Source organism: Canis lupus, chromosome 3, assembly GCF_003254725.2.
Source record: "Canis lupus dingo isolate Sandy chromosome 3, ASM325472v2, whole genome shotgun sequence".
Taxonomy (NCBI): domain Eukaryota; kingdom Metazoa; phylum Chordata; class Mammalia; order Carnivora; family Canidae; genus Canis; species Canis lupus.
The window spans coordinates 20961715-20987091 of NC_064245.1; the positions used below are offsets into that span (position 1 = coordinate 20961715).

The 25377-nt window shown below is 39.5% G+C and overlaps 2 protein-coding genes across 4 annotated transcripts in view; one reads left to right on the plus strand and one right to left on the minus strand.

Moving 5' to 3' along the window:
- Positions 1–1183: 1183 nt before the first annotated feature.
- On the plus strand, positions 1184–20919 carry CCNH (cyclin H). Of its 2 annotated transcripts, none has more exons than XM_025437238.3 (9): positions 1184–1475; positions 3908–4030; positions 5126–5199; positions 6223–6433; positions 10521–10684; positions 14173–14243; positions 16977–17088; positions 19882–19957; positions 20525–20919. In XM_025437238.3, exons 1-9 carry the CDS (start codon positions 1359–1361, stop codon positions 20561–20563), a joined length of 987 nt encoding a protein of 328 aa, XP_025293023.1. In that variant the 5' UTR covers positions 1184–1358; the 3' UTR covers positions 20564–20919. The 2 variants fall into 2 exon arrangements, with proteins under 2 accessions (XP_025293023.1, XP_025293024.1); XM_025437239.3 differs by having other exon boundaries at positions 1189–1475; positions 19882–19942.
- Positions 20920–22923: 2004 nt separating this feature from the next.
- The window catches only part of RASA1 (RAS p21 protein activator 1), a 109084-nt gene continuing 106630 nt past the window's right edge, over positions 22924–25377 (minus strand). For both annotated transcript variants that reach the window (XM_049108284.1, XM_025437237.3), the window contains exons 24-25: positions 24882–25016; positions 22924–23997 (exon numbers count right to left, since the gene is read on the minus strand). In XM_049108284.1, coding sequence (XP_048964241.1) covers positions 23914–23997; positions 24882–25016 — 219 coding nt within the window. In that variant the 3' untranslated portion in view covers positions 22924–23913. The remainder of the gene's footprint in view (positions 23998–24881; positions 25017–25377) is intronic.

Sequence of the window (25377 nt, forward strand, 5' to 3'; positions counted from 1 at the left end):
ACTCTCTCAAGCCTTTGCTCAAATGTCACCTTTTCAGGGAGGCATACTTTGAACACTCTATTTTTTTTTTTGAAACAATACATATGTATACATTATATTATATGAAAGAAGAATTAGCAGAAAACTGGATATAGGACTTAACATTTCTGGAACCGTTATAAACCATGTTAAACTGTTTACACAAATATGTGACTATCGAGAATTTGCTAGGTGTATAATTAAATCCTGCCTACTAGGAATGTTATTTTTGCTTCAGAGTATATGAAACAGAATTGATCTTGAAGATCCCATTTCAGTGCTAAATTCTTTTCTAGATAACACATCTTTTGACTTGAAAAAGCGTCAATAATTTGAAAATTAGGTTCAGAGAGTAAGCTAAATGGCAGCAGGGTTTGTGCCTGATTTTGTCTACGACTCAAGGCGTGTGTGGTAGGTAGAAAATACTTGCCTAATAAATAATCTTCACAACCAAAAAAAAAAAAGAAAAAGTATTAACAGTATAATACCTTATTCTCTTATATATAGTAGCCATTTAAAATGAAAAAGCTAAAATAAAATAAAATGAAAACGCTAATCTAAAAAAATACATAAAAATAAAAATAAAAAATAAAATGAAAAAGCTAGAAGCCTGGAGTTGCTTGATGATAGGATTAAATATAAAATGGGCATATCATTACTTGAACACCTTATATTTTTTTAATTATTTATTTATTCATGATAGACCTAGAGAGAGGCAGAGACGCAGGCGTTAGGAGAAGCAGGCGTTAGGAGAAGCAGGCTCCACGCAAGGAGCCCGACGTGGGACTCGATCCCTGGTCTCCAAAATCGGGCCCTGGGCTGAAGGCGGTGCTAAACCGCTGAGCTACGCAGGGATCCCCTTGAACGCCTTATTTAAAAGTTGACACCCTCCCAGGCCCTTTAGCCGCTTCGAGTTACCGCACTTAAGTTGTTAACGTAGCCCCCCACCCCCACCCCCACCCCCGCCCCCGCCCCCGCCCAACCTCCACCTTCCATCCCTTTTGGACGCCCCTGCCTGGCGCCTCTCCTTTAAATTGTGTCGGGAAGGGGCGGGGCTAGGGCCTCGCGTCACCGTAAGGGGGCGTGCCCTTAGGCTCCGCCCACTTGCGTGCCGGGGGCCGCCCGGACCTACCGAGGGCTGTTTTCCTCTCAGTCCGCTCCGGAAGCGCGACTGCCGTCGGAAATATCACGTGGTCTGGACGTCACCGCGCCGGCGCCGCCGAGCGGGCGCCCTCGGTTTCCGCGGGACCGCGGTGGTAGCCCAGGCGGTGTTTGCCCGCCGCGTCGTGCCCTGTGGCGTCCTTTCCTCAGGCCGCCGCGGCCTGCCTCGCGGCTCCGCGATGTACCACAACAGCAGCCAGAAGCGGCACTGGACTTTCGCGAGCGAGGAGCAGCTGGCGCGCCTGCGGGCCGACGCCAACCGTAAATTCAAATGCAAAGCGGTGGCCAACGGGAAGGTGAGGGAGCCTGGCGGCCGGTTCCCTGCGCGCCCCCTTCCCCGCTGCCGGCCTCGGCGGAGCGCGGGGCGTTTTCCCGACCACACGGGCGAGGACCTCGGGGGGCGACCCGCAGCGTGCGGAGGCCAAGGCTCTGGGGCGCTCTAGTTGTGGGGCGCTGTGCGGGGAGTCGGCGCGGGGAGCCTGGGAAGGGACGTTCCGGGCCGGCGGGGCGGCAGGTGCAGTGGGCAGGTCGGGGCCCGCAGGGGCGGCGAAGGGCGAGGCCGCGCACCTGGAGGCGGAAGGAAGGAGTCCGGTTCGGGATGACGAGATGGGGAGCCTGTTGTAAGACTTCAAGTGGGAGACTGACCTTTCGGGTTCTGTCGTAGGGAGCTGGGAACCCCGGGGGTGCGGGGGGTGGAGGCGGGACGCGGGGGTGGTCGGCGCCCGAGGCCTCGGCCCTGCCAGCCGAGCCCTTGCCGTCGTAGCTCCCGCCGCCCTGCTCCTCTTCCACGGGCTCCGCCAAGGGTTCCAGCACCAGCGTCCCTCCGGCGAGTATTCCGCCCTTCAGACCCCTTGGGGCCGAGGCCCTTTGATGCCCGACCGACGTCTGTATCACGCCGCCTGCGTTTGGCGCTGCCCCGAAGGGGGACCTCCCGGGCTGCGCCCCAGGCGCTGCTCTGAGTGTGTGTTAGCTCATTCAGTCCTCACAACTGTCCCACCAGGCAGATGCTGTTATTGTCCTTGCTTTACAGCCGGGGAAACTGAGGTATGGAGTGGTTGGATAACTTTTCAGGACTGGTAAGTGGCAGAGCCAGGATCTGTGAACCCATTCCTGCTGGGCCATCTCCATAAAATTAGTTGGTATTAGTTTCCTTGTGCTATCATTAAAAAAAAAAAAAAGGCACAAACTGGGTGGTTTAAAACAACAGAAATGTACTGTTTCACAGTTCTAGAAGCCGGAAGTCTGGGATAAAGTTGTCATCAGGATATATTCTCTGTAGTTTCCAGGTGACCCTTTCTTCCTTCAGCTTCTGGTAACTTAGGTGTTCCTTTGCTTCTACCAACTTTTTTTTTTTTTTTTAAAGATTCCATTTATTTATTCACGACAGACACAGAGAGGCAAAGACAGGCAGAGGGAGAAGCAGGCTCCCTGCAGGGAGCCCTACATGGGACTCGATCCTGGAACTCCAGGATCAGGCCCTGGGCTGAAGGTGGCGCTAAACCGCTGGGCCACCAGGGCTGCCCTGTTCCTTGCTTCTATCTCTGTCTTTACAAAGTGTTCTCTCTGTATCTTCCCACATTGTTGTTATAGGGACACCAGTCGTATAGAATTAGGAGCCACCGTCCTCCAGTATGACCTCATATTAACTAGTCACATTTGTAGAGATTCTGTTTCCAGATAAGGTCACACTCAGATCCCGGAGGTTAAGACTTCAACATACCCCCCCCCCCCCTTTTTTTGGTAAACATAATTAATCCAGTAACACTGCCTAGTATATAATTGTTTTAAAATTGTTTTATGAACCATCTAGGTATTTTGTGGAGAGTTTATAAAGACAGGAGGTACTATTTGGGGGGAGGGGGTTGGAGGTACTATTTTTTTAAGGGTCATAATCATCCTTGAGACACTTGTTGATTTTTACCTCAGCCTATGTGACTTAATGACTGAGAAAGGGATGTTGAAACCTTCCCAACCAATGACAGTATGTATCTTTTTTTTTTTAAGATTTTATTTATTTATTCATGAGAGACTGGAGAGAGAGAGGCAGAGACACAGGCAGAGGGAGAAGCAGGCTTCATGCAGGAAGCCCAACGCGGGACTCCATCCAGGGACTCCAGGATCAGGCCCTGGGCCAAAGGCGGCGCTAAACCGCTGAGGCCCCCCTCCCCCCCCCCAACCTTGTATCATCTTTTTGATTTATGATTGACATCAAACTTGTGAGCAGATGCACACCCTCTGTCATGATTCTTTTTACCCTACTGAAGTAAATGCCCAGCTGACATTCTGAGAAACTGTGATACAATAGGATCATTTTTAGTTTATCAGATATTTCACTAATATTACTTCGTGTAATAATTTAGTTCTCTAAAGAGAAAAATGACATCTGGTATATTTCCCTTTGGTTGGAGATACAAATGCAGTCTGGACCGAGAAAAGTATTTTAAGATTATTCATTTCATTGAACTTCTGCTGTAACTTTTTTTTTTTTTTAATTTTTTTTAAAATTTTTATTTATTTATGATAGTCACAGAGAGAGAGAGAGGCAGAGACACAGGCAGAGGGAGAAGCAGGCTCCATGCACCGGGAGCCCGATGTGGGATTCGATCCCGGGTCTCCAGGATCGCGCCCTGGGCCAAAGGCAGGCGCCAAACCGCTGCGCCACCCAGGGATCCCTTTTTTTTTTTTTTTAATTTTTTTTAAATTTTTATTTGTAACTTTTGATCTAAAGGTTCTTCCAAATGATCCAGTCTTTCTTGAACCTCATGAAGAAATGATACTCTGCAAATACTATGAGAAGAGATTATTAGAATTCTGTTCAGTGTTTAAGCCAGCAATGCCAAGGTCTGTTGTGGTAAGTTACAATAGTGATAAAGTGTAATGTCCTTTAGCTGACTTCTGAAATCAGAACTTTTCTAAATGTGTAACACAGTTCTCTGCCCACTTTAGGCAAATGTACGTATTCATGTTTTTGTCATTTCATGTATTTTTTGATAAATTCATTAACTTAGGAATTCTGTATCATTTCTTTTTCTTTAAAAAAAAAAAAAAAAAGACTTATTCATGAGAGACACAGAAAGGCAGAGACATAGGCAGAGGGAGAAGTAGGCTCCCTGCAGGGAGCCTGATGGGAGACTCCCAGGATCCTGGGATCACACCCTCCCTGAGCCAAAGGTAGATGCTTGACCACTGAGCCACCCAGGTGCCCACATGAAACTTTTCTTTCAATCCAAAAATAGATAAGTATCTATTTCATTGGTTCTAGTGAAATGACAGAGTAGTTAAAAATACAGGCAGATCTTAGTTGAATCCCTCTGTGTTCCTTATTAGATGTGTGACCCAGTTAATCTCACTGATAGGCAGTTTCCTTCTCTGTGGAGATAGCAATACTTCACCAAGCTGTTGTAAGGATAGAAAAAGATGATAGCTTGGTGCTTGGCACAGAATCTGGCCCATGGGATACAGTTAATAAATGGTAGGTGCTGCTTCTACTATTTAATTTGGCAATACGAGCATAGTTCTACCACACAGAGCCAAAGTGGATTTACAGAGAGGGCTTATTGCCCCAACTGTATTAATTCTGTCCATGTTTTCACGAGATTGGTTAAGCTGTGAATATTTGTATGTTTCTCCTTCATTTTTTCCTAATCTAGTTGGCTTTTGTTATTCTGAAGTCTAAAATAAACACACATAGACTTTTTAAAATTAACTCAGTGACCATAGGAAGGGTAACCAGGGTGGGTGGGGAAGGACAAGAAAAGGTCTTTTGGCTGTGACATTGCTGTAATAATTCATCACAATTTATTTGATTAAAGAAGATTAAGTTTTATATTTGTATCAGAAACTTTTTCAAAGAAACTTTTGCATATGTAAGTTTAAAAGAATTTTATACAAAATTTAACATGGATGTGTGAATAGATTTTGATAATGTATGTATTTTTAATCATAGGGTACAGCTTGTATGTATTTCAAGCGTTTTTATCTTAATAACTCAGTAATGGAATATCACCCCCGGATAATAATGTGAGTATAATTCTAATTTATTGATTTTCATTTAAGAAAATCTTTATTTGTGTGGGGAAAAAAAGAAATGACTTTCTAATAAAGGGTAATTTAGACTTGCTTCCTGTTATGAATTTATACTGTCCTTTTACTCCTATATATCTGTAATACTTCCCTCCCTATAGTACTTATGGCATCTGAACTTCAACTTGTTCAAAGTCCGTTTTTCTTATACTAACTTTCCCTAATACCCCTTTCTGTTGGTAGCACCTTTCTTCTCTTTGTTGCTTCCGCTGAGAATCATTTGTGGTACCTCTTCTCCTTCTGTATCAGTGGGTTTAAAAGTCTTATAGCTCCGGATTCATATCAATTGAACAAAAGTCCATTAAAAATAAAGATAAATCTAGTATGAGACTCATCAAAGAGCTTGCTATCAATCACATTCTCCTTATTTATTTTCTCTCTTTTTCATTTCCTTTTCTATCAGTCTAGGCCAGGCCCTTGTTGCTTTCAATCTTGATTTTTGTGGTAATTTTATTACTAGATTCTTACTTGATATTTATGGTAGTAGCCATGAGAGTTCCCAAGTTTGTTACTGAGGTGGTAATCTTTTGAAATGCCTTCAGAGTCTTCACTGGTGGTGTTCCTTTCTTCCTACCTTTCTTCCCACCTTTCTTACCTTGCTTCCTTCCCAGGTATATCTGTGTATACTGCTGTGTTCTTCTATCTACATTTCATGATCCAGTGTACTCTTATTTTTCAGTTATTTTTCCAGATATTTATGTTGAACTTTATGAAATTGCCATTAAGTCAATTATGGTTGAATGCTATGGCAAGATTATACAGTTCAACCTAATTATAGTCTTCTAATGGATAAAAAGTTGAAAGAGAAAATTCTTTAAAAAAAAAAATTTCCTGTAATGTCTAGCATCGTCACCTGTTAATATTAGGCATTTTTGGAATTTATTTTAGCAATAAAATACTCAGATATTTCTCAAAGTATGTACAGATCCCATCCTATCCCTTTGGTTTTTTTTCCTCTAGGCTTACTTGTGCATTTTTGGCCTGCAAAGTTGATGAATTCAACGTATCTAGTCCACAGTTCGTTGGAAATTTGAGGGAGAGTCCTCTTGGACAAGAGAAGGCACTTGAACAGATTTTGGAATATGAACTGCTTCTTATACAGCAACTTAATTTCCACCTTATTGTCCACAATCCTTATAGACCATTTGAGGGCTTTCTCATTGATTTAAAGGTATCCTGTCGATATAAAAAGTAAACTAGTAGAGTGTATACCTTTGCTATAGTTCTGTAACCAGAAAAATCAAAATTTTATTATAACTTGTAATATTCCTAATTGTAACAACATGAGTTGCTCTAACATGTGAGTTTAGCTTGGATCTCTAATGTTATAGTTCTCAAACTTCGGTGCCACCTGGAAGGCTTGTTAACCGTACTGTTGGGCTACAGTACCAGAGCTGCTCATTTAGTGGATCTGCATATTGGTCCAGGAACTGTAATGAGGACTATTATCAGTTTAGAGTAATGGTTTTGAAGACTTAAGTTAACTTTTCTAACTCTGAAGTATACTGCCATGGATCTGATTTAAAGAACCACAAAAATTCTTAATTTTAACTAGAAGATTGCTAAGTGATTTTTATTTTTAGTGCATGTGTAGGCATCAAAAACGTAAGTAAATGAACCCTGACAAAAATAACTTGTTTTGTTTGGGTCCTGAAAGGGGACTTGGATAGTGTGAGTGAGGTCAAAATGGAAGTCAAAAACTGGTTCATTCATCTCAGTTGAGTAGCAAAATTTGGGTATGTGTACCATATGCCAAAACATTGTGCTTGAGGATTAAGACAGGAACAGCCTCAACTCTCCTAGGTCTTACAGTCTAATGGGAAAGATAATCATATATTCAGTGTGCTAAGTGTTACAGAAAGAAAGATACAGGATACTTTAGAATGAGATGGGTTGTCGTGAGAAAGGGTCATTTAGAGTGAAAATCAGAGCAAGAGTAGGAATTAGGCAGTAGAATAATACACCAATTAGATTTCTTTGGTCAAAGGTCCAGATTCAAGAAACTGTGGTGCAAGAACCTAAACAGCGTAGAGATAGAGGGGAAAAGACTACCACAGAGTGCTATCTGGGTGGAAGGTAGAGTCTAGACTGTGGAGGGGATATTAAGGATTTTGAATAGAGCAGTGGGAGACCACTGTAAGGCTGAAGTCTGAGCAGAGGCATAATTAGGTTTGCAGTTTTAAAAATTTTGTTTGGAAGCTCTTGAATCAGTCTGCATCAGCTATTTATTGCACGTATGTATGCGTCAGACATAATATGGAGAATGGATTAGAATGGATGAAAGGATACCAGTAAGATGCTATTATGAGTAGTCCAAGCAAAAGATGGTGGTTGGCTTGACTCATCCAGTGGCTGTGCATATAGAGAGAACTTCCTGGACTTAGGAGATACTAGTCAACCACTAGAGCTTGAGGATTTACTTCCTGTAGGGATTGAGAACAGAGGAGGAACCCCCAGGTTTCTGGCCTAAGAATATAGGTGGATGGTGGTTCAATTCCGGATACAGAAAACGCTGGCATAGAAGAGATTTATTGATAGTGGAGGGGTGGGGTTTGATGAATCTGGTTTGGGACATAATAAATTTCCAATTCCTCCAAGACATTATGAGTGTCTGGAAGTGAGAGATGATGGCTAAGCTATTGGGTGTTGTTACTTCTGGAAAACTTAAACTGGGTTGGCCAAAAGGACCATTTAAAGGGTAGTTAGAGAAGGGTGCCTGGGTGGCTCATTGGTTAAGTACCCAACTCTTGGTTTTGGCTCAGGGTCATAAGATTGAGCCCCACGTGCTCTGGGAGCACAGTGTCTCCTGGAGATTCTCTCCCTCCGCCCTCCCCCCCCCCGCTCTCATGCTTGCTCCCTTGCTTGCTCTCTCTAAAAATAAGTTATTTTCATAAATAAATATAGAATAGTTGGAGGAATAGAAGATGCTAGTAAGGAGACTGAAAATATCCAAAGAGATAGGACTTTCTGGAGAAGTGAAGAGAAGTAGAGTACTTTTAGAAGATGAACACAGGTCACTCTCTAACCTGTTCAGAATTCAGGCAAAGTAAAAGCAAAAGGGATAATGTTTGCTGGGTGGAGTGCCGGAAGGGTCATTTGCGATTTTTGTGACATTTGTCTTCATAGAGCATGGAGGAAGAAAGCAGATTGGAGCCAGTTGGGGAATACATAGAAGGTGAGAAAACAGGTATTTATGACATGGATTAAACAGCTTGTCTTTGAAGTGGAAAAAGATGAGTGAGAAGATAGAGGAACTCCTAGAAAGAGATGAGAGAGATGGCTTTTGTTTTGCTTTGTGGAAGAAACTGATGTGGAGAGCTAGTAGTGAGAGAGAGCTTAAAGGAAGAAGTAAAAAATAAGTTCAGCTTTCTCTTTGGAGTAAGGTATAAGGGATTGGCATGAGATTCAAAGCAAAATAGAAGAATTGGCCTTGAGAGAATAATAGCTCTTAGAACAGAGAGAAAGAGGAAAGCATGGGTTGAGGACAGCATTACCCCTGGGGATTGAGGCTGACAGAAAATAGTGTGTCTTTGTTTAAGGCAGAGATCATTTACAGAGAGTGGTGGAATTTCTGAAAACTACCAGAGACGTTGAGACAGGTGGAAAATGTTGAACACCCAGTTACTGAAAAATGGGAGAACAACTTTTCTATGGGATATTATCATAGCTAGGCAGTGTTGAAAGTCCTCCTGAGGTCAGTGAACTTGAATTTATAATAATAGTATCAGACCTCTTGGTGGTACTATTTTCTATTGCAGCACCAAGAAATGTGGATATAGTTACAAAGCAGAAGATTGCTTGGATTCAGCCGTTGTTAAGGCTCTGTCTGAAATATATTGGCAGCATATTGAGGCAGGGAATTCTGGAGGGAAATGAGGATCCGTGGACATTGGTAAGTAGGAGCAAGTAGAGGGATAAGGGACCAAAGGTTCTGAAGAGGAAGTCAGGGAATAGCTGTGAAGTAATTGAGGAAATATGTTGAGGGAAAGGAGCACTGTGGTCAGAGTGGAATGTCTGAATTTGTCATAGTAGAGGTCAGCCTATTTCAGGAGAATAAGATTTGAGTGTGACTGCAGTTGACTCAGGATATTTTGTGTGGAGCAAAGAAGATATTTCTTAGTGCCTTGGGACTTGAATGTGGATTTCTGAAATAGATCTGAGGGTTTAGGATTTAGAGAACAGCATAAGAGTTTTTAGGAAATACAGGCTCTTCCATATTTCCTGGGCATATTCTAAAAATAATTCTGTAATCAAATCAAGATCCATTTCCATTCACTTCTTCCCAAAAGTAAACTTCAAGTAGCAGGAATTTCAAATCTAGATGAGGTGGTGCTTTGATTCCTAAACGGCCTTGCAGCTGAATCAAAGCTGGATTGCCTGGAAAGCCTTTTCCTTGGAGTATGTAGGTCTTAGGTCAACTTCAAACCTCTCTTCCCCTTCCTCCTCAGCTGGAAAAGGATAAAGAAAGATTAACATAAATCCGAACAGTGCCAAGTACTATACTGGGAACATCAGATTCTTAAAGCATATATTTCTTGTTAGGGTTGTGATTTTATTTTATTTTATTTTATTTTATTTTTTAATTTTTTTAAATTTTTATTTATTTATGATAGTCACAGAGAGAGAGAGAGAGGCAGAGACACAGGCAGAGGGAGAAGCAGGCTCTATGCACCGGGAGCCCGATGTGGGATTCGATCCCGGGTCTCCAGGATCACGCCCTGGGCCAAAGGCAGGCGTCAAACCGCTGCGCCACCCAGGGATCCCGGGTTGTGATTTTAAAAAGTTTGAAAGTCACTGAGGAAAAGCAGATTCTTAAAACATGCAGAATTTAATGACTATACTTTGGGTACATTCTGATACTGAGTACAAAACAATCATATGTGGAAAGATTAAGCTGGTGTGTTACTTTTTTTTTTTTTTTAAGATTTGAGAGCAAGAGCGCCAGTGTACAAGAACAGGGAGTGTGGGGGGAAGGGGCAGAAGGAAAGACTCTCAGGCAGATTCCCTGCTCAGTGTGGAGGCCAATGCAGGGCTTCACGCAGGGCTTGATCCCATGATGCTGAGATCATCATGACCTGAGCTGATACCAAGAAGTGGACACCTAACCGATCAATGGAAGCCACTCAGGCACCCCTGGGGTGTTATTTTTATAAATAAAAGAATCCTTTGTTAAACATTTTCTTGTTTATATAAATATTTTTGAACTCTTATTACTGTTAACTCTCAAAAGTGGTAACGTTGGGATACTTTATTTCTAGACTCGCTATCCCATGATGGAGAATCCTGAGATGTTGAGGAAAACAGCTGATGACTTTCTTAATAGAATCGCATTGACCGACGCTTACCTGTTATATACACCTTCCCAAATTGCCCTGACTGCCATTTTATCTAGTGCATCTCGAGCGGGAATTACTATGGAAAGGTACTAATCTGTGTTTTAACTTGGATCAGACTCAGGTTATCCCTGCCTGTAGACCCAGCTTTTAAGTGAGACTCACTTTGTGACAGTAGTCCTCTGTGCCTCCTATGGTTGGGAGGGTTGGTGAGGGGCACTGAGAGAAGAAATGAAATCACCTTTTAAATAAATCTTTAACAATTGAGCATCTTTGAGCTGAGGGATATCCATTTTGTGATGAAACTAGAAGTAAAGGAGGTGATCCTTGAAGGGCTGATGGAGCTGCCAGCAGAGGGTGAACTGGTAAGCAACATGCACACAGCAAATACGTTTGCCTTGATTTCTCATTATTCCCCTGCTGTGGAGCGTGTATGGCATGTGGAATTCCGTGAAGGTCCTTTGAATGAATAAGGCTTTAGAGACTGTCCATATGACGTGCACCTGAGCTGCAGAAAGCAACAGCTGATGCATATGTGCACAGCGAGGACCAGGCTTCTCCATAAGCCCTTCACCTGAATTAAGTTTACTTGATTCTTCGCAATATCTTATGCACGGGCTAATTAAACATACTGATTCTTTTTTTTTAAGATTTTATTTATTTATTCATTTGAGACACACAGAGAGAGGCAGAGACACAGGCAGAGGGAGAAGCAGGCTCCCTGGGGCAAGCCCGATGTGGGACTTGATCCAGGGTCTCCAGGATCATGCGCTGAGCTGAAGGCAGACACTCAACTGCTGAGCCACCCGGGCATCCCTATTATACTGATTGTAACTCAGGCACAGGCCAGTAGCAAATGAGATTGTGTCCGTTTTTATGATGATTTCTCCGTTTCTCTGACTTTGAAGTTCTGACCAATCTTAGTCCTAGAAAATCTGAGAAAGATGATAAAATTTTCCACTCTCCACGTTTGTGATACCCTCCTCCATGATCTCATGATGCATGGATTATGGTGGTGGCAAACATGAACAGATGTGTCTTTATTCCGCCTAATGGGAGTGTTTACATGTTTCTCAGAGAAGTAAGGACGTAACTGGCGACAAGCTGCTTCCCCAGACATCTCTAGCCTGTTGCATGTTTCATGGTACTTTCCACAGCTTCCCTTCCCAAAACATGAACAGTTTATGAATTTCAAAACAGATCTAAGATAAGGGATTGTGGGCTTACGTGTAAATCACGTTTACTTTATAGTATGCCTCTTCTCTACAAACACAGCTCACCAAATGTACATAATTTAATCCCAAAGTGATCATTTGTTTAATTGAGCAAAACTTTACTGAGTCCCTTCCCTGCACCATGCGCTGCACGGTTAGAATGAACCAAGCTGTCAATCCTTGTTCTAGTTAGGGAAGATAGCCAGCAGATGGTTGCTCTCTGTAGAGTTCAGGTGTGCAGCTTCCACTCTCCAAGAGAAGAAAGCCTCTTCCCCACAATTCAGATAACCACACATTTGATTAATCTGTTGAAGCATTGTGTCTGATGCAGCATATATGCAAATTCTCCAGTGTGAGATTCTTCTTCTTCTGTAGTTGGAGAGGGATGAAGCATCCGAAAGTCCAAATCAGAGTTTATGTCATCTTGGAAGTGTAGTTACAATTTCAGATAGTGGAAACTAAAATTGTGGTAACTTGGGCTCATTGCAAATTAAATATACTATTGAATTTCCAAGGGACCATAAACAGTTGAACTTTTTTTTTTTCCTTTGAGGAAATACTTGCAGATCATTTTTAACTTCTGATTTACTTTGCAAATTTTGAGGATATATTGGAATTCCCTTTATATTTATTGCTGGTTTCAGAAAGGGAAAGCCCTTGTGCTATTCTGGATGATGCTTTAGATTAGTACTCATAGGATGTTCTGTTCTGTCTTTTTTACTGGATTTTAAGATTTATTTTTCATCTCCTACTTTGACTTGTTAAGTATTCCTGCTTGCTTATGGATTTTTTTAAAAATCAAAATACTGAAATTCTCTAAAATTCAAAATCAGGATTGAGATTGAGTTGCTAATTTAAAGGCTTGTAGAGGTAAAGAGCCTGGTCAGCTCTTATTTTTCTTTTTTTTTTTTCTGGTCAGCTCTTAGAACCCAATGTAGCACGCTTGCACTTAAGAAGTGGAAAGGAAAGGAAGAATAAAAAGAGACAAAAGAAGATGCCAGAAGTGTAAGGGGTTTTAGGGAGAAAAAGGTTATCTTGAATTACTGATAACCAGAAATGTATTAGTTGTTAAGGAAGTTGTTTTTATATCTAAAATTAATTCCCATCATTGATGATGAAGTTGTAACATCAAACTTAGTTATCAAAATTTATGTAATATTATTTAAATAATCTGGATAGTTTAAAAGATACCAACAAAATTTCTTAAAGAATTGTCTATTGTTGTAATTATATATCACCATTTATTCACTTTGCCATTTTTCAGAGACATTAATTTTTTGCACTTGTGTTGGATGATTTATATCTTCAAAATCTGTTCGCTTGGGCATTTATCAATTATAGATCAAGTTCAGAGTAACTAAATATTTACATACAGAAATTATTTTCATGCTGCTATCATTGGTTTTGAGAAAAACAGATAATTGGGCTTTATATCCATTTATGGAAAAGTATTAACACTTTTGATTCGGACTCTATGCAGATATGATGTGATAGATTTGCAGAGCATGAGGATATTCTCAACTGGTTTGAAACCTGTTAGTCTCGAGAAGAGCACCTGTAGCTTAACTAGATATTAAGGGGAGAGAGAATCCTTAGTCAGCTCTGCTACTTTGCAGCTTTATGACTTTGGGCAGGCGACAAGATCATGACTTGTCTGTCCTGTGACGGACATATATATGTAAAATATATATTACAAAATTTACACACTAATCTGAACATTAAACTTTTTTTTTAACATTTTATTTACGATAGAGTAAGAGAGATGTGCTCCTTCACAAACAGGAGGAGCAGCAGGGAGAGGGAGAAGCAGGCTCCACACTGACCATGGAGGCTGATGTGGGGCTCAATCGCAGGACCCCAGGATCATGACCTGAGCCAAAGGCAGACACTTAACTGACTGAACCACTCAGGCACACCCCGAACATTAAACATCTTTTAAACTCAGTTGTAGGGATCCCTGGGTGGCGCAGTGGTTTAGCGCCTGCCTTTGGCCCAGGGCGCGATCCTGGAGACCCGGGATCGAATCCCACATCGGGCTCCCGGTGCATGGAACCTGCTTCTCCCTCTGCCTATGTCTCTGCCTCTCTCTCTCTCTCTCTCTCTCTCTGTGTGACTATCATAAATAAATAAAAATTAAAAAATAAATAAATAAACTCAGTTGTATTAAATTCTTAAGACTATAATAGTTGTAGATTATACAGTTTTGTGGAAATCAAAATATTGTTATTTAATACTTTTGAAGTAAATTACTTTTAAAATTGCCCTTAATGAAATGCACATGGGGGAAACTAGTTTATGTCGTCATGTTTCTTAAGATGCTATATGGGTTCAATAGATTAAAACTTTTTTCTTTTCTTTACCAGTTATTTATCAGAAAGTCTGATGCTGAAAGAGAACAGAACTTGCTTATCGCAGTTACTAGATATAATGAAAAGTAAGTGAAACAGGACAATTTCATAAAACGTTCTTCTATTACAAAGCTACTTTCTAAATATCATCTTGATATTTAACTTGAGGTATCCTATAGATCGTTGTTTAGATTTATTTTCATTGAATTAATGTATCATGGAGGCATGAGGGATACATTCACTGATGAACAAATACAGCTTCCATGAAAGTAAGTTGTTTGTACATAAACTGAACTTACTAGGAAAGTGAAAATACAAGATTCAGAAAGGGTTAAGATTCAAAACAGTTCTTTTAAAGTGTACACAGATATATGATAGGCACAGGAAAAGATCTAAATGGAGCCAGATTAAAAGATAATACTTAAAATTTGAAGTTCTGTTTTGTAAACAGCTTTAATTAGTGAATAGACATTATTTGCTAGTCATGTTGCTATTATAAAAGCCCTGGTTCTCCAGTGGGTGTGATTTTTGCAATGTCTGGGACACTTTTGACTTTCAGGACTTGGGGCAGGTGGGGATGGTGGCTACTACGAGCATTTAGTTGGTAGAAGTAAGAATGCTGCTGAACATCTTACGATTCGGTGTAGCCCCCTGATAGGCTGAGAAACGGCTCCCCAAAATACCCATGTCCTAATCCTTGGAAACCGTGAATGTTCCCTTAGAAAGTCTCCGCAGATGTGTTAAAGTTGAGGATCTTGAGATGGGGACAGTATCCTGGATATCCAGGTAGGGCATAAATGCATCACAGGAGTCTTTATTAAAGAAAGGCAGAAGTTTGATCCAGAGAAGGCACTGTGACGACAGAGCACAGTGAAAGATCTGAGGGTGCAAACTGAAAATTGGAGTGATAGGGCCACAAGCCAAGGGATGTTGGCAGCCACAAGAAGCTGGGACAGAGAAGGAATGGATTTCCTCCTAGAGCCTCCAGAGGAAACATGGCTATGCTGACATTTTGATTCTGACCCAGTGAAAAGGATTTCAGACTCCTGGGCTTCAGAACTGTTGGAGGAGAATCCAAATCCATTTATGTTGTGATAAGCCTCACTGAGTTTGTGATAATTTTCAATAGCTGACTCCGGAAACAAATAGAGCCCCTCACAAGAAGGCCAAACTGTCAGCATTGTCAGTGTCAAGAAACCCTGTCTTAATGGTTGAGTAGAGATTACCCACCCTCTCCTCTTCACGCTTGCCTGGGCGTCACTGATGCTCATGGCTACTAAGCTTTATGATTCAAAGTCAATTGCGTGTATCCCCCAAACTCTTTGTGCTATTTATCCTTGTTAATTAAGTATGTAGTTGAAATACTGAGTAAACCAATAAACTACGACTAAAAATCTTGATCTTGAATGATAGTAGTAAGTGAGGGTACTTTTTATATGCTTTATGTTTCAGAAGGTAAGCTTCTTCAGGGCATGTAAATTATCATTTCTTGATTCTCTGAAATGATCTCATGGGGGCTTCAGTTGAGTGATGGATTTGTGATTTATGAATCATAAAACTGTAGGTCTTCAGTTACACCACTAGAGGGTTCACTTCCAGAGCTAATTGTGATTTGGCCAGAGATTATTAGTTAGGATCATGAAATTGAGGAGGTAAAAGGAGCCTTAAAGATAACCGACTATGTTCATTGTACAGCTGATAGTTTTTGATTGATTTCTTCTCTGTACCTTTATTTTACTCCACTTGTTTTAATGTGAAGTAAGAGTAGCTCCTGACAAAACACTCAGCTTTCGCAATGTTAAGATGTCTTATCCTATTCATAATTTTTCGGAACAAAGATACTGTCCTAAGGGTAGTGAGCCACAAGTATTAGTTCAGGTGAAAACACTGCTTTGCAATGCGAAATAAGCCAGTAGCTCCACCTATTTGGAGCATGTAGCTGCTAATAATAAACCTATTCCCCTAAAAATCTTGAGATTTATATTCTTTGGTTTATTGCAGTTGAATAACATAAACAGACCAGGGTAAGGACATTTCTGCAGTTGTAAAGTCCCTGACACAGTAGTTTACTCCTAGCCTAAAGAGGACATTTTTGTTTTCTTGGTGATGCTTTATTATATAGCTTCTGCCTTTTGTTGAAGCAAAGGATCATTGACACATTTTTACTAAGCATCCTCCTGTTGCACGTCATCTAATACTCGTTTCCTTTGTCAATAAGAAGTAAAGTCTTTGGGCCACCATCTGTAGCATAGAATGTCATAAATACAGTTGTTGGTAGAGAACAAAGCATGTTTACTAAATCATGGATTTTTAAAGCGTTAGACCTGAAAAACCGACTACGGTGGGATTTGGTAAAAATACTGATTAGATTGTAGAACATGTTTATTTTTATGCTGTATATGATATAGGCTAAGCAGCAGACAGCTACCATTATTTGAAGTATGGTGTTCACTGTATTTTTTTTTAAAGATTTTATTTATTTATTCATGAGAGACAGGGAGAGAGAGAAAGAGGGGGGGGGTGGGCAGAGACACAGGCAGAGGGAGAAGCAGGCTCCATGCAGGGAGCCCGACGTGGGACTTGACCCCGGGACTCCAGGATCACGCCCTGGGCCGAAGGCAGGCGCGCTAAACCGCTGAGCCACCCAGGGATCCCCATGTTCATTGTATTTTAATGCCTAACATTGCAAATCCTGATTAAGAAAAATCACATTTCTAGAGTTTTGTTATTGTTCCCATAATAAGATGGGAAAATACTCAGCTCCCTTAGGGAACAGGACTTTTTACTATCTAGTATGAATTTTTTTTATCTCCATATAGGTATGAGAAACTTGGTAAAAAAATATGAGCCACCCAGATCTGAAGAAGTTGCTGCTCTGAAACAGAAGTTGGAGAGATGTCACTCTGCTGAGCTTGCCCTTAACGTAATTACGTAAGTAGATGAGAATATTATTCAGTAGATAAAACTGTTATTGAGACTAGCTTGTCCTTAAATCATTTAACTGGTAAATGTTTGCTTTTGTGGGGAAAAAAATGACTTACCCATTACACGACGTAACAGCTTGGCTTTCATAGTACAGCTCCTGCTATATGACTAATGTGTTCTTTAGCTTGTGGGCCATATCCTATTACTTCCCGTGGGATCTCTGGAGTCTTTCTAGAGAATCTCTGAGCCTCTTCTTGCCCTTTTAACATTTGGGTTCTTTACAGGTCTGGTATCTTGTCTGAGAAAACAGGTATACTGTTTCAGAATTATTTATTAGCTGGAGCAAGAAAAGCTGACCTATTTTCTTTCAGGGTAAGCTTTAAATTGAAGATGGAACCAGTAAGAAAATGTGCTGTTCGGAATCCTCTTGGCAGCCATAAGGAACACCTATAAGGTCTCTGATTTGTAGGCTGACTGTGGGAATCACACGATTTGGGCTCTTTGTGCTTTACAAATTGAAGGATCCACTCAAGCCTCATCTTTTACGGTTTAAACAAGTTGGGGGTCTGGGCAGGTAATAATGGGAAAACTTTTTTCTGTGGAATACATTCTGATTCAAAAGTTCTACCTTATTATGCAGTGGGAGTTAGCCTTGATATTTTACAGTTAACATCCATTGGATATGTTTTTGATTTCTGTAATTGGCAAATATACTGAAATGCATAATGTCTGAGAAACCAGAACAGCGTTCCATAGCCTTTAGGTCCAGATCCACATGGTTCAAGTTCTTTAACTACACAGTTGTAGGTGAAGAATATCCAAGGATTTATGAATCATGCAGAATAGGGAATTATGATAGCCTAGCTCTCATGGCAAAGCATGCCTTAGTCTAGAACTTCAGATTGGTAGACCTCACTCCTGGGTTTCAGTGGTAACTCACAGAAATGACAGAGTGGTTACAGAGAAGTATAGAAATGTTGACTTTAATAAATGAAAATACTGTAGCAGTGATTATATTCTTTTCACATTGATTTTTAAATGGGCTTCAACCAGGGGTCCGCAAACTGTGGCCCATAGGCCAAATGTGAACTCTGCTACCTGTTTTTAGAAAGACTTGTACTGGAGCAGAGACATACCCATTAGTTTGCATATTGTCTGTGGCTATTTTCACACAATGATAGGAGTTGGGTACTTGTGACTCCTTGTGTAGCCTAGATGGTGAAAAATATTTGCTGTTTGACTATTTAAAGAAAATGTTATCATTCTCTGGATTAGACCATTGAACTATTAATCTGCCCTCTTAGCTAGGTAACTGAATGGACCATAGTCCAAAATTCCTAATTGCCAGAGTACCTCTTACTCTAAAAGTTATTATGTGCTTTTTTTGTAGTATGTCAAGCAAATTCTGCGTTTCCACGAATACTTGAGAAGGGCTTTTTAGACCACCTGTAAAGGACTTTTTTTAAAGTCCAATATGAAATGCAATAAATTACTAGAAAAACGAAATAGAATATAAGTTGAAATTTTATTAGAAATAGTCATAAAACTAATCGATGGAGTTGCTATAAAAGTTCTAAACACAGTCTGTTTCTATACTTCAACTTTTTGCATTCTGAAAATGGTTCACGACTGGTGCGTGGAACACAGACAGGCACTACTTCAGAAAAAATATTTGTTTTCTGGGTCTTTAAATTCCTTTACCTTTCTTTTTCATTACACAATTAACTGTATTGTCGTTACGAAAGTCAGTTAATACAGGTAAACTAAAGTTCTCTTTGACCAAAACCCAAATCCAGTTGTGACCTCAGAGGCAACACCTAGTTGGTTTACTTTTGTCAGTCTTTTTTTTGTATATGTGTGTATCAGATAAGGTTTTTCGTCTCGGATGTTTCATACATATTGTAAAACATATAATAGTATCAATCTTTAACTTGCCAGTCTGGGTGAGAAAGCTGTATCACATTGGTATTTTAATTTACATTTCCCCTCTTACTCTGAGGCGTTGAGGCTTTTGTGTTTAACAGTCATTTGTAGTTCTTCTTTTTTCCTCCTTACAACCCTTGTGCAGTTTTCTGGTGTTACTTTACTGATTTGTAGTTCTTTATATATTTTATATACTCGTCTTTTCCTTTATATCCTACAGCTGTTTTCTGGTTTCTTTCAACTTTGTGATATATAGGGAGATTTGTGTTCTGTTTTGTGCTTTTCCATTTGAATGCCTTTTCTTACCCTAAGGTAATACGTATTTTATTTTGCTTTTTGTTCAGCTGTTTAAATCACTTAGGAGATGTGTACCTCACATCATTCACAAATAATTCTAACACTAACTTTTATTAAATAATGTTATCACCATTTTTAAAAAGTTGATAATTTTCCCCAGTTATTCATTGTATATTAAATTCCTATATATACATCATTTTTTGCTTGTCTGCTCCAATCATTGATCCATTTAATTCTTGCTAATACAGCATTTTATCTTATGTATATAGTGTTTTGATGATAACTGGAACAAAGGCCCCACGCTTTATTCTTTCAGTTTCTTTTTGCTATTTTTGCATAGTCTTTTGCACATCAGTTACACTTGACAGGTTCCATGAGAAATTTTATTAGGATGTTAGTTAGAATTGCATTAAACATAAAGATTAATTTGAAAGGTAATGTCTTCCTCTCCATAATTCATCTCTTTCCATCTACTGCAGCTTAGTTCTTCACACAGAATATTTCATATCACCTTACTAGTTTATTTTATAGTGTCTGTTCCCAGTTTTAGATTACTTATTGATGGCTGCCCAATTACAGGAAGAAGAGGAAAGGCTATGAAGATGATGATTATGTCTCAAAGAAACCCAAACATGAAGAGGTATGTTCTCCAAAGGTAAATTTAAAGTTACTGTTGTTGGATAATCTGGTATGACCATAGTGTTCTGATTTTATTGTTCCAGAACACAAGTATCTTAGAGATGTGGGCTTTGAAGCCTTCATTTTTGTTTTTCGCATCCTTCTTGATGTATACTGTCTGATTATGGGGTTTTCTCACTTCTATCTTAGCGTGTTCAGAATCAGTATGATAGTTTATTGATGAAGAATCCTTCCTGTGGTTCTGGAAAGCAGCAGAAATAGAGATAACATGCTAAATTTTTGCTTGGTTTTTGCCTCTTCAGGGATTCTTCTCTTACCTTTTTCAAAGAATTGTACCTTACATGTCAGATATAAATTAATAATAAGAGGCAGAAAGTCACAATCATAACCTTTACTCCTGTCATTGGTGTAGTCTCGTGAGACTAAGCCACATTACTAGAAGATTGAACTCTACAAATTTTCCTAGTTTATTACCTTCCTGTAACCAGAGGGAAAGGAAGATTTTCCTGAAACGTGAAGAGGTAAACAGTGCTGTTATCCTTCAGTGTAATGTCATTCTTACTATATTCTCTTTCCTTCTTAGGAAGAATGGACTGACGATGACCTCGTAGATTCTCTCTAGCCATTTGAAATTGACTTTTCAATGCTAACTGATCACACGGATGAAGCACATCTTAACTTTATTGAAAAATGAATTAATGTGAAAGTATCAAGTATATTAAACTTTTCTATTTGTTATTTTTTTCCCTTCCAAGATAGCTTTATGTGAAATAAAACTTGCTCTAAAAGGACCCAGAATAGCACCTGGTTTAGATCTTACCCCATCATGACTAATATCAAATTAGTCTTTCTACAGTAGTCAGAGCTATAATTTATTTGCCTATATTGTCTTAAAATAAGCAAACCTATCCTTTTAGGGAATAAAGGCACCAAAAAAAAAAGGTCTACAAAAAATAAAACCAAGTAATCAGCTTTAAACATGGTAGGACATGGTTTTTGCCCTCTAGAAACCTTTATAAATGCCGTCTCAAAGGTCATCATGATATACTTAGCTTTTTTGTATAGAACTACCGAACGACAAAAATGTACTTCAACTGAAACTGAAAGCCAGTTAACCCAGGGTAATCATCATCTGCATTTTTTTTCCCCTCAGTTACCTGAAATCATTACCAAATAAGTTCTAAAAAAGAAATCAGATAAACACGTAGTCTTGAATACGGTCTAGACGAAAAGATAAAGTTGCTGTAGGGGAGCAGATAGCAAATTGTATATTCCGTTTCAAAACTAACATTATTCAATCTATATAAACAGGTGTTATAGTTACTAAGAACTTTTCAAATTAAATACGTTCAAAACATTGAATTCAAACTGAAGTGAGCTGATCTAAAATGTAATTGCACAGATGATGGTACCAAGATACTTGGGTATGACCTTGGCTGTCTGTTTCACTCCGTGACTTTGGTCGAGTTCTAAAGCTGTGACAGTTTTCCAAGATGTAAATAGGGAAGATAATGCCTACTTTTCATAGGATTAATGGGAGTGGTGCTTGCATATTCTAAGTGTTCATTTGTTCAGGTATTTAACTGTGATCTTACTGTTCAGTTTCTAAGTTGGAACCAAATTATGAATGTCAAATTTTTGTCTGGAAAATTAGGTTGTAGGAATTCTTTTTTTTTTTTTTTTTTTGAAAGATTTATTTATTGAGAGAGAGACGCAGGCAGAGGGAGAAGCAGGCTCCTTGCAGGGAGCCCGACGTGGGACTCCAAGATCATGCCCTGGGCTGAAGGCGGCACTAAACTGTTGAGCTACCCAGGGATCCCTGGTTGTAGGAATTCTGAGAAACTCAGTAGCCCTGTAAATCTGAGTTTGATGGCTACACAGCTGTCTTCAGCGTCAGCACATCCCAGGCCGTGCTTACCATGAAAGTGCAGGTACCATTTTAATTCCACCTCAGTATTTGAGGGCAGTATTTATTATATTCTAATATTCTTCTAATTCTTTACAAAGTTTGACTTTTTTGGTTTATTTTTAGTGCCTTCTAATTGTAGAACAATGAATGAAATTCATGAAGCGTGATTTTTTTTTTTTTTTTTACATAGAACAGAAGAAGCTTAAGTTGACAACCTTCTTACGCAGTCCAAGTGAAGCAGCAGTGCTGCTCGTCTCTGTGTAGTGTTCATGCCTTTGATCCTGCTTCTCTTTTAGGTCACTAAGCTTTGGTATCAGAGCAAGGTCCACATTTATTTCTGAAAAGTCTCCTACCCAACCCCTTTAGAAAGTTTGTGGTTTTCTTTCATCTTTGACCCAACTAGTTACTGCAAGGCATACAAAGGTACATGACACATTTCCTATTACAGCTTTAGAGATGAAGATAGCATTAAAGTATCAAAGGCAGAAGAGGAAATTCCTGCCAGGGGAATGGAGGATGATAGGTCAGTATCAGTGAAGACTGATGAGTGATGGATGGGGTAAGAGTAAGTTGCCGCGCACTAGGATTTGGCCCTCTTTTGCATAGTGTTGAAACATTTCTGGAGTGGTCACTGGTCTATCCCTTCTGGTCCGTCCTTTGTCCTGTAACCCAACTGGGCTACTGCCATGGCAGTGAAGCAGTTGTGATGGGAAAGGTCAGGGGAACTGCGTAGACACCAAGGAAAAGGAGGCTGTTCGCCTGCGTCTGCAGAAGAAACAGCCTCCAATAGCTGACACCTTTGCTATGCATCAATCTTTTAAAGCCCTGATTGTTTTTTTCCTGTATTTTAAAGTGTTAACTGAAGTGTTGCTCTTGGAAAGTTATTTACTGTGGAAAATGCTTTTCTGCCATGTACTTTTTGTAGGCCTTCTCTCCCCTGCACACTCATGGGAGAGAAGGAATTGTGATTCTTCTCTCCGGGCCTTGCTCTGGTGCTAAATTTGAACTGCCCCAGAAGGAGGAGGAGAATGATGAAACTGAATGCTGAGCTGTATTTAGACAGAAGTAATCAGTTATTCAAGATAACCCTTGGTTTTATTTTAACTTAAACCCTTGTGAATATTTCACAAAAATACATATACAGAAGCAAAACTATACAAACTAAATATGCAGCAGATAGAACAAGTAGTCAGAAGTTCAAAGATGGATAACTGTGTAAAAAAAAAAAAATCAATTTGGAAATGAGTACTTTCAACAAAAGCATTCCAGACTTTTAAACACAAAATAAATTGTAATCTACAGAATGGATGAATGGGTAACATGCATTGATCAGTACAGTGACCAATAATATTTATTGAATTCAAACTATTTACTGTTGTAAACATTTAACGAAAGCATCATGAGATCTAAATACAGTCTTTGACAATTCCAACAAAATAAGTGGTATGTTTAAAAAATAAAGCTGATGAGCAATAGATCATATTTTCTTTCAACAGTTCCAGCAAGAGAAATAGCACAGTATTTTAAAAAAAGTATACAGCAAAGATTGTTCCTATTATAATGGCAGACTCTGAAAACTGTAAATACAAATAGTCATTGAACAGTCAAACGGTCATATTCCTAATCAGGAAGAAGTTACAGTAAGAACAGTCAGCAATCCAGTTAGAATCCTTTTCCTTGTCAGTTGGTTTCATAGTTCTTTTTCAAAGATGCAGCAAAACTTTGGCAATTGGATGTATTGAAAATATATTTTCCAAGTTCAAGGTATAGTCAGTCTCATAGCATTTTGTCATGTGAAAGGTGATCTGTACACAAAGGCTCAGATGTTGGTAAAGATTGATCCCATATGTGGAAAAAGTGCAAATTTCCTGCACAGATAGCTTACAAAGCTGCTGGCACATTTAGTCACCAGCAGAATCTTGGATTTTGTTTGCATAGCTCACACATCACTGGAATGTGGAAAGGTGTGCTATTTTTTTGGCAAGAGCAAAGGAGACATTGTACTGATGTGAATTACCATGTTGGGCATGCTGAATCCAAGCAGAACACTTGGGCCAAGGCTGCTACCTGACATCATTAGTTTTTGTATACTGGTTTTGTTTTTGTTGAAGCAGTTCTGTTATAGCCAGAAGCTTTTTCAGTACATGCTAAAACAAGGAAAAATAGTATGAAAATAATTAGTAAAGAAATGAAAGTTCAGTCAAATTTCTGGGAACCTGGATTTTGTAAATAGTCACGTTGATTCAAAGGAATTCATAAAATATTAACCATTTACTTAAAGCATAAAATTTTGATGCTTTCTATCATTAAGTCCTTGACTCAGTATAGAATTTTTGTACACTAGATAGAAATTCATTTGGCATTTTCATATCTACTTGCCAGAAGATAGATTTATCATTACAAAGGACATTATTATCCTTAGTGGATCGAGGATCAGAACTACACTGGGCCTAAAAATAGGCCAAATTCTCCAATAAGAATTTTATTTTAATTAAGGCAGATCATAATAATAAAATGTCCAGTGTAGCTGCAAGACATTGTATGTACCACAGACACATAAGTGGGCCAGTGGCACATACTCTGCTAGTGATTGATTAGAATCTCTGGTTGAAGAAAACTTGGAATCCACAAATACAATGCTTTATTTTAATCTCTTCTCCAAGGCCCCTGCCACATGGTTGGCCAGTACAGCAACAGCACTCAGGAAGAGCTCATTAGAAATGATAGTTTTCAAGGCCACACTCCAGAATCTCTGAATCTGGAGCTTGCAAGTCATTTGACCACGTGCTGTGTACGTGTGATAAGCCCACATCACTACTGACTTGAGAGTTCATGCTGTGTGGTGTCAAACACACGCATTTCTAGTCTGGGTCCGAGATCTTTGGGGAGGAGGATTCAGATTCTTAAAAATATAACTGATTGATAAAATAACAATGTTGACCACAATTCAGCTACTTCTCTGAGTCTTATGCTGACATTCTGCTTAAGTGCTAATCAAACATCACTGTTAAGGAGGCTGGCAAAAACCTACCTGCTGTGCACCACGTTCATTGCTGAGCGTTCGTAGTTCATCTGAATGGGCCACACAAATCTCATGCAGTGCTGCTAAATCACGGGACAGGTCGGTTCTAGAATGCTCTGTAGTGTCCGGAAGTTCGGGTACATTCTTTATGGGAATGATAAGATTGCTTTTAGAAATACAAATCATTACAGTCACTTCTGAAAAGATCCTAATTGCTTATAATAAACAATTTTTAACATATTTATTCTCTTACATTTCTCCTAACAGTCTAAGATGCTGTGTAACCTTCAGTACTAAGATTCTGGGACCTTAATATTCACATCAAAACCAGGCTCCAATGTTCTTAAACAGGACAGAAACTCTTAATTGGTATTCAGAATAATAAGAATACCGAACAAGAGTTTCGGGGTTTTTTTGATTTGGCACATAGATCACAAAACAGTGTAACTGCTAATCTGGATTAAATGCAAGCAGAACTTGAGCTACAATAGTTTGTCCAGATTTA

Excerpts from the sequence above, each read along its gene's own strand:
- CCNH (XM_025437238.3), top strand. The coding sequence starts at position 1,359 with ATGTACCACAACAGCAGCCAGAAGCGGCACTGGACTTTCGCGAGCGAG. Across the intron at positions 10,685-14,172 it reads GCGGGAATTACTATGGAAAG|TTATTTATCAGAAAGTCTGA; the intron begins GTACTAATCTGT and ends TTTCTTTACCAG. Across the intron at positions 17,089-19,881 it reads CTTGCCCTTAACGTAATTAC|GAAGAAGAGGAAAGGCTATG; the intron begins GTAAGTAGATGA and ends GCCCAATTACAG.